Source organism: Bombus flavifrons, chromosome 4, assembly GCF_040668555.2.
Source record: "Bombus flavifrons isolate JBK064 chromosome 4, iyBomFlav1_principal, whole genome shotgun sequence".
Lineage (NCBI taxonomy): Eukaryota > Metazoa > Arthropoda > Insecta > Hymenoptera > Apidae > Bombus > Bombus flavifrons.
The window spans coordinates 3,298,313-3,312,159 of record NC_138445.1 but is presented as its reverse complement, the minus strand read 5'-3'; the positions used below and the strand labels follow the sequence as shown (position 1 = coordinate 3,312,159).

Genomic DNA, 13,847 nt, shown 5'->3' with positions numbered 1-13,847 from the left:
TTTACAAAATCTCCGCTTCCATTAAGAAAAAATAATGTAATATTGTTAAATGCACACATGTACAAGTAAATAGCCGAATAGAATCGTTAACTTGGGAAGCACGGTTATAAAAGTGATTGAACTACAAAAAAAGTGGAATGTAATTCTGTTGAGGCGAATTTTAATCGACAACTCCACATGACCAAATCTGCGCACTTTTCATTGTGTGCAATATATGAGCAGCTAGAGATACAAACATAAGAAGGATAAGAACATTGCTTTCCACATTTAAATAAAAATGAAACAACAAGCTCTGTTGCCTAAGTTTAAAGCAGTAGGTACAAAGTCAACACGTCTATATAAACGGTTACACGTAAAAATAATTTTTAGTCATTCTGAGAAAAGAAACACAAGCGCAAGAGCCTAGAGTAGAGAAATCAAACATCCAAACGTCTAAAATTTTACACTCTAATTTACATACCATTTTCCTCAGATCAATTGATGCTGGCTAGCGTCTATTGCGTAACAATATTATGTACATTTCGCTTTTAGTTAAGTATATGCGAATTTCAATGTTAATTCAATAAATCAATATTATAGTGAAAAGCAAGAACAACGTCATTTCACACCTTAATCACTCACACACAATGTGAAAAATAGAGAAATTATTAAGCTTAAAAACTACGGTCATTATGCCCATTGTCTCTCCCCCTCCCAGGTAGCATCTGAACACGTGAGTGAGGATCTGATGATGAGCACGGATGATGAGGAATTAAAACTAAAAATCTTAGACTAAAAATATGATTAGCAATCATATTTATATCTATTATATTTTGGATATAATGGAGTAGTAGTCTCATTTCATTCAAATTTTAATATCTCTATTTTTATAGGTCTTTATATTACCGTATTAATTTGCAAGTGATTCTTTCGTCAAAACACATCTCTCAAACACAAAGAGTTATTTAAAACTTGTTTCGATCTAGAATCTGCCTGCCGCTTAGTGTTTTCTTCCACGTGAAATTTAATACATCTTAACGGACAGACAAAATTAGAGTTTGATATCTTCATATTTCATATTATTGTGACACTATGCTCAATGTGGAACTCAAATAACTGTTCCATCGTAAAATAAGAAATGGAATTAAATATAATCTTCATTAGCATCATGATAGTTGGAATAGTAATTGAAATTTTCATAGTAATAAAGACTAAGGGTATCAGATACAAAATACTTAAACAGTCATTTTGTTATATATTTCAAAATCGATAAATATGCTTATACGGATACTTAATCTTTGCAGTCATATTGGATATAATTTGATTTTATAATTATGACGAATATGTATATCGCGTGATTTTCAATCATATATACATATACTAATTATCAATCTTATTTCACATAATTATCATTATGTTACTGATACAAATCCTTTATATTATAATATGTAAATATTATATTCATATATTAATGTCTTTTAGAAAGGCGACATGCAAGAAAACTTACCATAAACTGATAATAAATAAAGCACAGACAAGAAAATGTTAGTACTTACGGGAGAAATAAATACCCGCGAACACCATGCTCGTCGAAAGTTCTGTGTCAAGTTTAATGACCAGAGGAGAAATGCATTCGACTCACTATTAGATGCGACGTTGTCATTGATATTGCTATGATGCAAGGGAAGTCATTATGAAGCCACTGCCAAATGGGAATCCTCGAGTTCCGTGAAAAAAGCGAAAACTGGAAGAAATCTGTAAGAAATCATAGAATTTTATATGTGATTGATTTTTGAACACAGTGTTAGTTATTTGTACAGTTTGAAATATTGAAAGAGTGATCTGTTTTAAACATAAGATTTTAATGCAATATCCAATTCAGGAATTTAAAAGTTTAAAGCTTGTTGAATTTTCAAAAATCTCTTATTTAATAATAATTTACATAAAATATAAGTAATAAAATTAAATGAAGCACAGAATACAAAATTACTTACATTCTTGTCTTTGGAAGCTTTACTAGGTCCTTTCCAGGCATCAGCAAGTGGAGGAGTAAAGGAGTGAGAAACCTTTAATAAAATATGAATTATTAAAATTTGTTCTAAAAAAAAGACAACGATGATTACTTAACAAATTAAAGATAGTGAAATATTTCTTCTTTTTTTTAAACGTTTTGTCGTGATGGACGGCCCCGTGGGTGACCGACACCTCCTTTCAAGGAGATGATGGTTCCCTACTGGGAGTCCCTTATGACTAGCGCACGGGATTGCTGTTCGCCAGAGACCAGCGTGAGCCTGTCATCAGCTCGCTTTGGTCTCTTGTGTCTCCGTCCGAAGTTCGAGATGCCTTGCCGGAACGTAATACCGCACCAAGTTCTGCCGGTCCGACGGCAAGGATCCTTCACAAAACCCTGCTCGAGATTTTAGGAAGGATTTAACCTTCTGCCGTGGTGCCGTTGTTTGCCTCTACACCTAAGATCCGTCAGGACGGTCTTGCTTACGAAGGGGAAAGATTCTGCGTCCCCAACTGGCTTCCGGCCCATTACCGCGGCTTCGACGTTGGTTTCCACAAGATCGTAGCTAAACGAATGAGTCGATTGATCGGTCTGGACGATAGGCAGAAGGCATTTCGAACGACTGACAGATACATCGCATCCATTGATGTTGCGAGGGCCTTCGACACCGTAACAAACAGGACGATTTTGCAAAGCTTAGGGCTGAGAGGCTGTCCACCATCCATGTTGCAGTATATGGAGTCTGTGTATTACGATGCTCTCACGACCATTGCGTCTGATGACTGCCAGTTTCATATCATCAACCCGACGTATGAGATGAGGTAGGGAGATCCAATGTCTCCATATATCTTCAATATGGTGGTGGATAGAATTTAGCGTAATGAAACATATGAAATATTCCAATTTGTTCTCAAAAACACATTGTTAATTGTTTAAAAAGTTGAATATAATGAGAAGTTAATTTTCAAACTTGTAATTTTAACAAAAAGAAGAATTGAAATTGTCAAAGCAAATCTGATTATATTTAGTATAAAGATTAGAACTCTAACATACAAATTTAGAATTTAGAAATTGAGAATCTAATGATTTTTAAACAATGTTCAACATTTTTATTGTATATTTCAATATTAAAACTTAAAGATTCTATTTTAATAGAAATTAAAAGTATTGTTGACCATTGAACAACATGGAGGTTAGAGGCGCAGACATTTCGCGTAGTCGAAAATCCGTTTATAATTTTTGGCTCTCAGAAAACTTAACAGCGTATGTGCATATTTGTATATGTACATACATGTTATTACTGTATTTCTACAATAAAATAAGTCAGAGGAAAGTAAATGTTATTAAGAAAATTACTTACATATAAGAGAAAATATGTACTAAAATACTGAAAAGAACACTAGCGTAAGGAATTCAGATCTAGTTAGTTATTTCGTATAGACTCAATATAATCATACAAATAAGCACGTGCATTGGCCAGTAGTCTCACATACACAAACAAAACAGTACACCAGTGCCACCTGTCTTCTTTCCAACACAACAACGCACAATACACATAAGCATGTATGTACTAATATTATTTATACGTATATTATATTTGTATGTCATATTCTGATGATCGACATTAGATTGACCTCATATCCTCAATAATATGGATATTGTTTTCTTGATCGCCTTTAAGCAACGATATCTTATGTTTTTTTATTCACACGCCCTTCGTTTGCCTGCTAATTCAAGTTACAAAGTCACGTTTAATATTATATAAGTAAATACACAGTACGTACTTGTGTACTGTGAAAGTATTATACATAGAACGAAAAAAAAGTCTGTGTACAAAAAATCCTTGTTATTCAAATATAGTTCAAAGAGAATACGAATAATAAAATAAATAAAAATATAATATATAAAAATACTCACATTCTTGAGATACAGGAGAGACTACGATTCAACTACCGAAAGCAAATGTTAAAAAAGAAAGATAAAAATAAAAATCCACATACTGATTCTAATTTCATGTATTATTAATTTAATTAAATTGTTTTTATGTTCCAAGCACTCTAAATAATATTGAAATTAATGCTAAATATTATTAAATATTATTAAAATGAAATTTTTAATATTTTTCTTCCCCTTTCTTCGAGTAACTGTTCATGAAAATAATGTTTTTGCAAAACTGCAAACTAATTATTATTCTACATATTTACGTATAGGATAAAAAAACATCACATTGTAGACAAGAATAAAAAAATGTATAGTTGTTATATTTAACGCTAGACCTACCACACCACTCAAATTGGCTGATTTTACAATTTTATTTTAAAATTTCTACTTCATGTTATATCTTTTTTCCGCAATGATATAATGGTTTTCGCAACGATAACCAAAAGAATAATATAATGAATTTTTTTTTATGTATTCAAACTCAAAATAATTTTGTATCAAGACTACTTATACCAACACCAGTCAAAATAACTGGTACTTGTCAAAGTGTAAAAGGGTGCTGCAATCTGTTTATCGAACCCCAATTAACCAGTTTCCTCGTTTTGTACAACTTCCCGCACGTTTTTAAAATTTTTACTGCGTATCATTTAATATTATGATATCAGTTATCAGGAAAATTCCGTATCGATCGCTGGATCGCTAGATGCTAACACTAGAAATACCACAGCAGTCAAAATGACCGGTTCTACAATTTTATAAATGTGTCAACCCTTGTTTAGGGATGATGGTCCTAGATGGATTAATAATACCAAAAATGTACTACATAACATGGAATTGCTTCTGTAAGAAAATAATAAATCAATAAATATAAAAATATTCTATTATTACGTATCTTTTAAAGACCAGCCATTTTGACTGGTTTTCGTAGAAATAACTTCGTATTAACTATTGATAGTTCCAGTGTTAAGATATAACTGTATCGAAAAATTGAGGGCCATATTGAATATTCGTCGTTATAGTTTCAAATATATCGTACGTGACTACGGTGTAATTAAATGTAACATGTACATATATTTTTTTATTTATAATATATAGTATACACCGTGTACGTGACTTTGTAACAATAAAGCATGGCGTATTTTCTCTATACGTTAAACGGAGCTACGCAATAAGAGAAATAGCGATGCACAGAATGTGTTCAAACCTATCCTAACGTCTTTTCGCAAATAGGAAAAAGCTATCGAAATCTATTGTCGAGTTCAAAACAAATCAAATCTTACCATATCTGCATGAATAGTTTCCAGATCCGTGATCGATCATCGTAATATGTATTTGAATACATATGATCAACCAATAATCTGTGAAAAAGAAGATACAAAATGTTAAAATAAATAGCGTTAAAATAAATAAATAAATAAATAAATAACGAACAAATTATATAAGAATGAAACAATAATCAATGTTACAATCTCATTGTACGTAATTAATCAATGTATCATTTGAATTTGATGAAGTTTCCTCGTAATCAAGCAATAATTTATAGAGAAGAAGACACAAAATGTTGAAATAGGCGTATAGAAAGAACAAATTGTATAAAAATGAAATAATAATTAGTATTAGATACTCACGAAACGAGTTTACTGGCAAATGTGTCTACGACGTAACCTAACGTCTAACCGCTTCGATCTCCAAGACTAAACTGATACACCGATTTATATATCGTCGCGGTTTATGGTGAAGAGGAGTGGAGGTATAGGGATACCCGCCGGTCAAGTGTGTACGATTAGGACTCGACAAATTCTTGAAAAACACATGAAACAAAAAAACGATATTAGACTGAACAAAGATATGTTCGTAGAAAGTAACACGCATCAGCTAATATCTCGAGATATTTCGATAAATTGCAACGAACAAAATATATGTATTTAAAGCGTAAGAACGATTCTGCGCACGAGAATTTAATCGACTTTTCAATTGATTACAAATTGCATTATTAAAAATTTCAAGGAAAGTTTTGCTTCGTTGGAAATTCATGGAAATTATTATCTTTTAAGCTGGTATGTTATATTTTTTTACATTATTTAATGCATTTTTCTGTAGTTCTCTACAAAAAGGTATTAGGATATTTAGGTTAGACACGACAAATGACCAGTTTAAAAAATATTTTAACTGTAATGTCGTAAAACATATCGTATGAGAGAGACAAAGAAAGGCAACGGCGTGCTTTTGTTTTGTTTATGTTTTCGATCGGACGAAACAGTTTAAATTTTTTTGATTTATCAAATTTATTCATTTCGTTTTAAATTTTTAAAATTTATTTCGTATTTTCTAAATATATTTTATATTTTAACGAATTTGATAGGAAATGAGTTTCTAGTAGAAGAACGAGAAAAAAGATTTCTACGACAACAAGTTTTATTCTTCGAATGCTTTTATCAAGCATGATTACAAAACCAAGCAACAAGAATCTCGTCCTTACATCGTGTAGTCTTAGAACAACGGTCGTCAATAATTTATAGGTACATATTTAACAAACGATATACATAGTAGTTGTATCTAACGATAGTAGTCAATACTCGGATAATTTTCTCCCTTATTATTTTTTCTGCTCGTTATTTTTCTCATTTTAAATAGCACTATCGCTATACAGTACATTCGTTTACTATAATTATCGTTATAATGTAACCATATCCTTACTCATCCTTAGCCTACGTCACTAATATTTCTCAAGTATGGAATTGTTAAGCTACCTTTTATTAAGTTACGCATTAAAACGTGTCAAGTGGTCAAAGATCGGGACGCGGGTGTCGATATAAATGAGTCTCGGACAGTCAACTCATAATGAAGTGATAAGAAGAGAAATTCTGGCAGTTCTGGAAGTGACAAGTTACTTTTCTTCCTTTCAATCGTTCCACGTTAGCCTATCGCTTGGCTCGAAATGAATTTTTCTTCTTTGTCGCTCCCAGAATATCATAAATGACTGGACATTTTGGTACGTCGTGTCGAGTTTTCGCGAGTCGATGAGATAATCGAAAAGAGCAGATTTCACGATGACTGATTGTTTGGTTGTTTTTCAACGTTTATTGTCATTATACGATTTAGGCTTGTCGCGCGTTTACTTGGCACTGTAACATACGAAGTAGGAGATACAAATGAAGAATGTAGGTTGAATTTATCGAGAATCGATGTATCTGTTTTATGGTATTACGAAAAATTGTATCGTTTTTAAGTCAAACGATGTACTACATTTAGACTGTGGATCTTTATGCAATTTTCTATTTTTATTAACATGAAAAAATGTAACCTACTTACATAAACTTAGTATTTCACCTGTAAAATATCGCAACAAGTAATTTTTCGTTTCAAATATGTTTTTCCTTTTCGCGTGATACATGCATTTTGTACATTTTCCTAATTTCACATTTTTGCTAAATGCACAAAAATCCGCGATCCAACTGTAATATATCGTTACGTTGAAAATACGTGTACAATATGCTTTAAGTTCGATTTCTCCGTATCTTCTTAAATTTATTACATATTCCGTTTACTTAACGATGGTTACGGTACATGTAACGAGCTTCGATTGATTTTAATTAATTCCTCGGCATTTTGCGCAATGCATTTTTTTTTTACTTAGAAGTTTCCAAGCCTTCAAGAAAAACGTTCTTCGAAACTTTTTGCAAATCAACCCTTTCCTATCATCGCCGAATCTTTGCTTGTTGTCAGTTCCAATTTTATAACACATAGAAAAAGACGTTAAAAAATACCAGCGTCTTGGCGAAAAAACAAGGTATTAAAAGGTGAAGGTAATTTATTGACATCGAATTTTGTTTTGTATCTTTTCTCAGAGATTCTTGACGAATAAAGGTCGCACGAGTATCTTCCGAATTTCAGTAAACAAATATACACGAAATTCACGAAGATTCGACACTAAAATCCATTCGTGTTTCAGGTAACACCCGCATAGCGATCGCTCTCAGAATATATGCAGTTTTATTTAAATATCGATCAAGATACGGGCAAACAAGCACGCTCCTGTTTCTTCCCTTCTTCCATTTAATTCTGTATAAATTGTGCATCGAGGAACGATTTGAATCCGCGTTGTTTTTGCTTGTTTCGTCGGCAAAACGCCACTCTTTACCGCTGGAAAAAACGTTGAGTACAGTTCCAGGCGAAGGCCACGATGACCAATGACTCCACTTAGCAAGTTATCGTCTGCAGCATTGCGATTTTATCCTAAGGTTAATATAGTTAGACGAGACCCGTTAACGTTTATATATATGTATTTGTTGCGTGAATGAAAATATTATAAACGTGAATTATCGTTATCGAATGAACTAAAGTAGAGAAGTTATCGCGAGGAATACAATTACACGCTTGAACAAACTGCTGTGGTCTAGAATCACCATCGACGAGAAGAATGGATTCTCTTTTATCTTTCGCTTAAGATCGAGGAATTGTGTATAAAAACTTGAAAATATTACATCCGTAACGATTAGTTGAACATCGATTGAAATTTCACACGCGAACACAGAAATCGTTTACATTCTTATGAAATATTAATATTATGACACAATCTTACGACAAAACACGATCGTATAGCATACGCCATTGAAAGAACAGACAGAAACAGCACGGAACTTACACTCACACTTAGCTTTACGAAGCAACGGAGAAAAACGAAATTACGTCGAATCGTTCGTTGTCATTGATCAAACAAAATGACGTTTAATGAATCTCAACTACCGACCATCGTCGCGTTACAACGATTTTTAAACAGCGTCGTGGGACCCTTTCGTGCAACGCGTGATCCCAGTTTTTTGCAATAGTAAAAAAACCTCAATCGCTTTATAATATCTGGCTTACGTTATCTTTAGCTATGTACATATTATTTACACACCTTAGACTTAATATATATATATATATATTTATATATATTTATATATAATATCTGTTCTATGCCGCTAATTACTATCTAAATACCGCGCACTGGTTTTCGCTTTCAAGAACTTTTAGCTTTCCCCTTAGCTTAGCTTCGTGGCTCTTGGACAATTACCTCGACCGCTCTGCTTCATCGTCAACAACAATTAAACAACTACAGCGACAGGTTAACAACTGTTAAAATATCAATGTAACAATAGCCGATCATCGTTGGAATAATCTACTATTGTCAAAGTGAGACTTTAAGACTCGTAGCTTTGCGGGGCCGAGCTTGCGATCCGGTACAACTGCTTCGACGCACTAATGCGTAATTACAATGTTAACATGTAAATAAGTAACTGACTCTATCATAGAAAATGTGTGCGTTCTTTCCTATCGTTTTAGTGCAAAGTAAACCTCTTACAAGTCTCGTTCGTTCCTCTAAGGGAGAATCGTGGCCTCTGGAACATCGCGGCCGAAACGTCGACGTTGCGACTTCCCGTTCGTTCTAACATTCGTTCGGCGTTCACTGGACGATTTTTCAATCAGGTAGCAAATACTTTTACTTGTCTTCCGACACTACGTGTTCCGAGATCGGTTCTCCATCAATCAGAAACCATTCGTTTATCGTTTACATTCGTTTGTTCTCCGACATTGAAATTTTTACGCGTTGGTCAATGTTGAGCTTGATGCCCCATTTTTTGTTAATTTTTATTTAATTTTGCACGAGGCTAGGTCGATAAATAACGCATGCTTGCGTGTAACTGGAGAACGAAAGCAGCGGAAACGGCACCGGCTACGTTCAGTTTGTAGCTACATAGCTTCCTCTATGTTTACGACGAGCTTGAACGCTCGTTGAACGTTGAATGCAATGTCAACGAAATTCGAGCAGCGTGCAGTAATTGAATTTTTAACGGTGGAAAACGTTACGACTAGGGAAATACATCGGATTTCCATTTCTTCATTGAGCAAGACCTTGAATGGTGTGTTCGTTTGAAGCACGACGATGAAGCCAAGGCAGCTGCGAGTCCTTTTATTGAAAGCAGATCGGCAGAATCCTTCGCTAACGGAATGAAAAAACTTGCGATTATATGGAAAATAGGTACGTTAGTTCGTAGCCAATCAAATTGCTTTTTAATTTCTTTCTTGTTTCGTTCGGGCAGCTGTCTTCATTTTCACGGTACAGTGACGAGTATTAATTCATTATCAGCCTAGTCTCGTACATACGTGTTTTACAAGTAGCTACCGATTGAGGAGGAACCGCGGAGCTTATCAATACGACGACTCAAAAACGTCTTTCACACTAACAACGCTTTCTAATGGCAGTATTTACGGAACCAATACTTCTCATCCTACAAATGTATTTACAATGCAACGTGACGTAAGGCATCGTACCTTGGATGCGTTAAAATTATTACTCTCAGCTACGAATATGATCTAAGAAACGTCGAAGAATTAGGGATTCGCCGAGTCGAGTCGCAAAATGTCCGGATAAGGCTTTTTCCTTCTATCGCGAAAAAGTAGTCGTGAGTTTAACGAAGCTAGAAATGAACGATTATCGTTGAGCATTGGTAATTCGTGAATTTTGCCAAGGAATCGCAGATTCTCCGACGTTATGTTACAATTCTCGCGAATATCAGTCCGCTCGCACGAGGCGCAACTAACGATCATTTAACTGCGACAGTACATATCTGTATATAGCGCATAATTATCTAATGAAAATGTAAGTGAAAGAAACGGGATGAACACGAAACGGAATAAAAAGGAACGAAGACAACTCACAGTGACATCAACCACGTACTACAGCATTGAACAACGACATCAACGGTTGTTCAATGAGCTACATCTATCAGCTTTAGAATTCGTATGCTTTACTTGTTCTTACAGAACTATTGGTTATTATTATCGTAATGTCTCGCGGGTTTCGACTCTTGTTACAAAATACAATATTTTTACAGAGGCGAAGTATAACATGTGTGCAACGAAATGTCCCTCGAGATAGTATGCATCGAACGACGAATGGTAATTGTTAAGTTATATTTCGTGCTAATTACCGATATATCGACAATGAATACATTGTATGATACGCTAAATATTCTAAAGAAAACAAACGGAAATATTTCATGTCCACTATGTTCTCCTATTTTCCAGTTTGCGTGAAATTATGCAAGGTTTCAAGAATTGTTTAGTTTCGTAAATACTTATCTTGTTTAGATGTGTATTATTTAGTTCCAGTAATATCTCAAAGAAAGATACTTTCGCATTTTTATAACTCCATACGCGTTAGACAAATTTTGTAAGAACTTATTTGTAATACGTGTTTTGAAATACCAACTACTGTAATTTCACAAAGAGCTGTTTTTATTACCACGTTTACATAAAAGATGGAGTCGTTCGAATTTTGTATAACTTTCAGAAAATTTGTAACTATTTCAAATTGATCGAAGGAAACGTAGTGGACTTTATTAAAATCTCAATTGGATTCCTATTAGATGCGAAATGTATATTACATAATTAACATGATTAATATACGATACGTGATTAACATTACAAATAAAGTTTAACTCGGCTTCAATTTAACGTGTAGATAATAGATGAGATATACTCTTTTAATTTTTCACTTTGAATTGCTTGCTATGCGTTTGCAAAAATGCAATAAAAATGCAAAACGAATTATCGTTATAGGTAGATCTATACATAACGAATGAAATATAGTCTTTTAATTTCTCGCCTCAAATCGCTCCCTGCCATTAAAAATGCGAAATTAAGGAATAAATGGAAAATACGTTTGCGTGATTTTCGATAAACGTTCAAAGAACAAAATATCGAGTAACAATCTCAAGTGACATTTGGATGCACATACATTCAAATCAATGCTTTCCTCTCCTCCGTTTCTCTTATAGATACATTCGTACAAACGGGTACGTCCCTAAATGTTTACAACTAATCGGTTATACGTAAAGTTACACGCTAAATTCGTGTCGTACAACGAGCTACCTACGATCGTGATACCTAGAATAATTTCTCTTAACATGTCGGGTAAACGGGATATATAAAACACGCGACAGTTTACTCGTGAATGTTCGTAACCCCTAGTCCGGGACCAATCGTATTCACCGTGAACAACGTTCCAACATTCTGTTTGTTCGTTCGATCTACTCGAGCATCCCGGTAGTTCGATCAGAGCCGCCATGGGCTTAGCTAGATTATTATTACAATGTATCGTTAATTAGCTTGTTGCTTTAAGATAACCCGATTTTAAATAGTGGCAGCTTCATATTACGATTTACTTGAGCAGACTATGTAGATATAAGTTCCTTTCCAAAATTGTTCGCAACGTATCGACGAGTCGATCGTTTCTTCTATTCACAACGGCAATACTCGAACGAAGCTAGGAAATAAATCAAGGTTCTTAGACGGTCGATAATCGCGTCGCAGTCGTTCGTTTGTTTAGGTTCGTAACGATCGAAACAAGGAAAGTCACAGGGAATAGATTTTCTCCACGATGCTTCTGGCAAACATATTTTCTCAACCTAAAGCGTTAACATTCCAAAGTATTCTCTCCTTGACGACGCATCGTTTCCAACGTATCGGTTCGTGTAGCAATTTGCATTATTATTATTATTATTATTTTAGGAACAACGTCAGATTTCACGACGATACCGGGAGGTGGCAGGGGGTATATAGAAAGATAATCTCATATAGTATTTCCTTGAACTTTCGTCCTTTCATTTCTTTGTTCTCCCTTTGTGAAACTTGGTGCTTGTCGTATACTTTGCAATTGCTTTGGGGAATGGAGCCCTTTTACCGTAATTTCGTTATTGAACAGCGGTGGAATCTGGAAGTTCCTAAGACTAGGGTGGGATTCCGGGTTGGTAGTAAATTACATCCGGGTGTTGGTCCTTAGTCTTTCTCTACGGTGCAGGGCTCGGGCATGGACTATTGCGGCGGACAGTTTACTACCGTCGTGGTTGCGAATTCGCTGAATTTTTTATCAATTGGTACCCGGTCGTCGTAGAGGGTGGGAGCCTGCAGGATGATGCCAGCTGTGCCAACCAGCACCGCCAAAGTGAAGATCCAAAGAAACAGTCTGTCCAAGACCATCGCCACGTATTTCCAGTCTTCTTTCACCTTTTTACAAATCATTCGTATTAGATTCTACAGTAAATTGCACTAATGCTTATTGCGCGAAGATTAGTTCTGCTTCTCTTTAAAATCAAGAGAACCGTGACAATTGTAGCATCTTCGATTTATATAGTAACTTTCTTGCCTTTTCCATTTTTATCCGAGCAAAGACTTTCACCTTATCAATGTCATCGTAGTGACGTCAACTACACGAACGAATAATATACACATACATATCAAATTGAAGAGATTATAGCCTTTTATGTCGAAGCTTAATACACGGATATTAGAACGAAGTGAAAACATGTTTCAATGAATTACAAACTTCGTTCATTTTTCCAAAAATATACGCGTACGTTACTATATACTCGTCATATAGAATCAAAGCATGAGACACAAAATATTTAGATATAACAGCGTACGAAATTTATTAAAAGAAGCTTTTAGAAAAGTCACATTAAGAGCTAAAATTACCTTAGTCGAGTCTTCGAGCATCTTGGTGTGCTCTGCGATAAAACGCACACAGATGCAGGATTTGTGAATTTCGGGAGGACAACGCGAATGCGAGAAGGCTGGTGGACTTCGTAGTACCGGACTTTTCACCTCTTCGATTCCTGCTTCGCCAGAAACAGAGAGATCCTCGCATTCTGTATGAAGAGGAAGCGGCGGTAACGGTGGCCCGTGGATTAAGCAACTTCCACCGAACCTTGCACCGTCAGCAAGGCTAAATTGCGAACAAGACAATGTAACTTGATTACAACATTTCCTTCTACCATAATAACCGGTGTATATAAATTACTTGCCCTACCCTATCGTAATTTAAAATCGTTCTGTAATTTCAGGATGTGTATCTCGTTAACAAATCATTTAT

The 13,847-nt window shown here is 34.7% G+C and overlaps 1 protein-coding gene and 3 long non-coding RNA genes across 12 annotated transcripts in view; 1 reads left to right on the top strand and 3 right to left on the bottom strand.

Moving 5' to 3' along the window:
• Nucleotides 1-1,375: 1,375 nt before the first annotated feature.
• Nucleotides 1,376-5,713, bottom strand: LOC138179424 (uncharacterized). The gene is made up of 3 exons (XR_011173039.1): nt 5,560-5,713; nt 1,974-2,045; nt 1,376-1,734 (listed from the first exon to the last, which is right to left on the bottom strand). It is a non-coding gene; the product is annotated as an uncharacterized LOC138179424 (long non-coding RNA).
• LOC138179429 (uncharacterized) overlaps nt 4,259-13,847 on the top strand; it is a 70,020-nt gene continuing 60,431 nt past the window's right edge. The window contains exon 1 of the long non-coding RNA XR_011173051.1: nt 4,259-4,718. This is a non-coding gene — a long non-coding RNA (uncharacterized LOC138179429). The remainder of the gene's footprint in view (nt 4,719-13,847) is intronic.
• LOC138179427 (uncharacterized) lies at nt 6,329-9,799 on the bottom strand. Of its 2 annotated transcripts, none has more exons than XR_011173049.1 (2): nt 8,305-9,799; nt 6,329-8,167 (listed from the first exon to the last, which is right to left on the bottom strand). It is a non-coding gene; the product is annotated as an uncharacterized LOC138179427 (long non-coding RNA). The 2 variants fall into 2 exon arrangements; XR_011173050.1 differs by having other exon boundaries at nt 6,329-8,146.
• Nucleotides 9,845-13,847, bottom strand: part of nAChRalpha4 (nicotinic acetylcholine receptor alpha4) — a 369,922-nt gene continuing 365,919 nt past the window's right edge. For all 8 annotated transcript variants that reach the window (XM_069112189.1, XM_069112187.1, XM_069112190.1 and 5 more), the window contains 2 exons: nt 13,451-13,700; nt 9,845-12,982 (listed from right to left, as the gene is read on the bottom strand). In XM_069112189.1, coding sequence (XP_068968290.1) covers nt 12,791-12,982; nt 13,451-13,700 — 442 coding nt within the window. In that variant the 3' untranslated portion in view covers nt 9,845-12,790. The remainder of the gene's footprint in view (nt 12,983-13,450; nt 13,701-13,847) is intronic.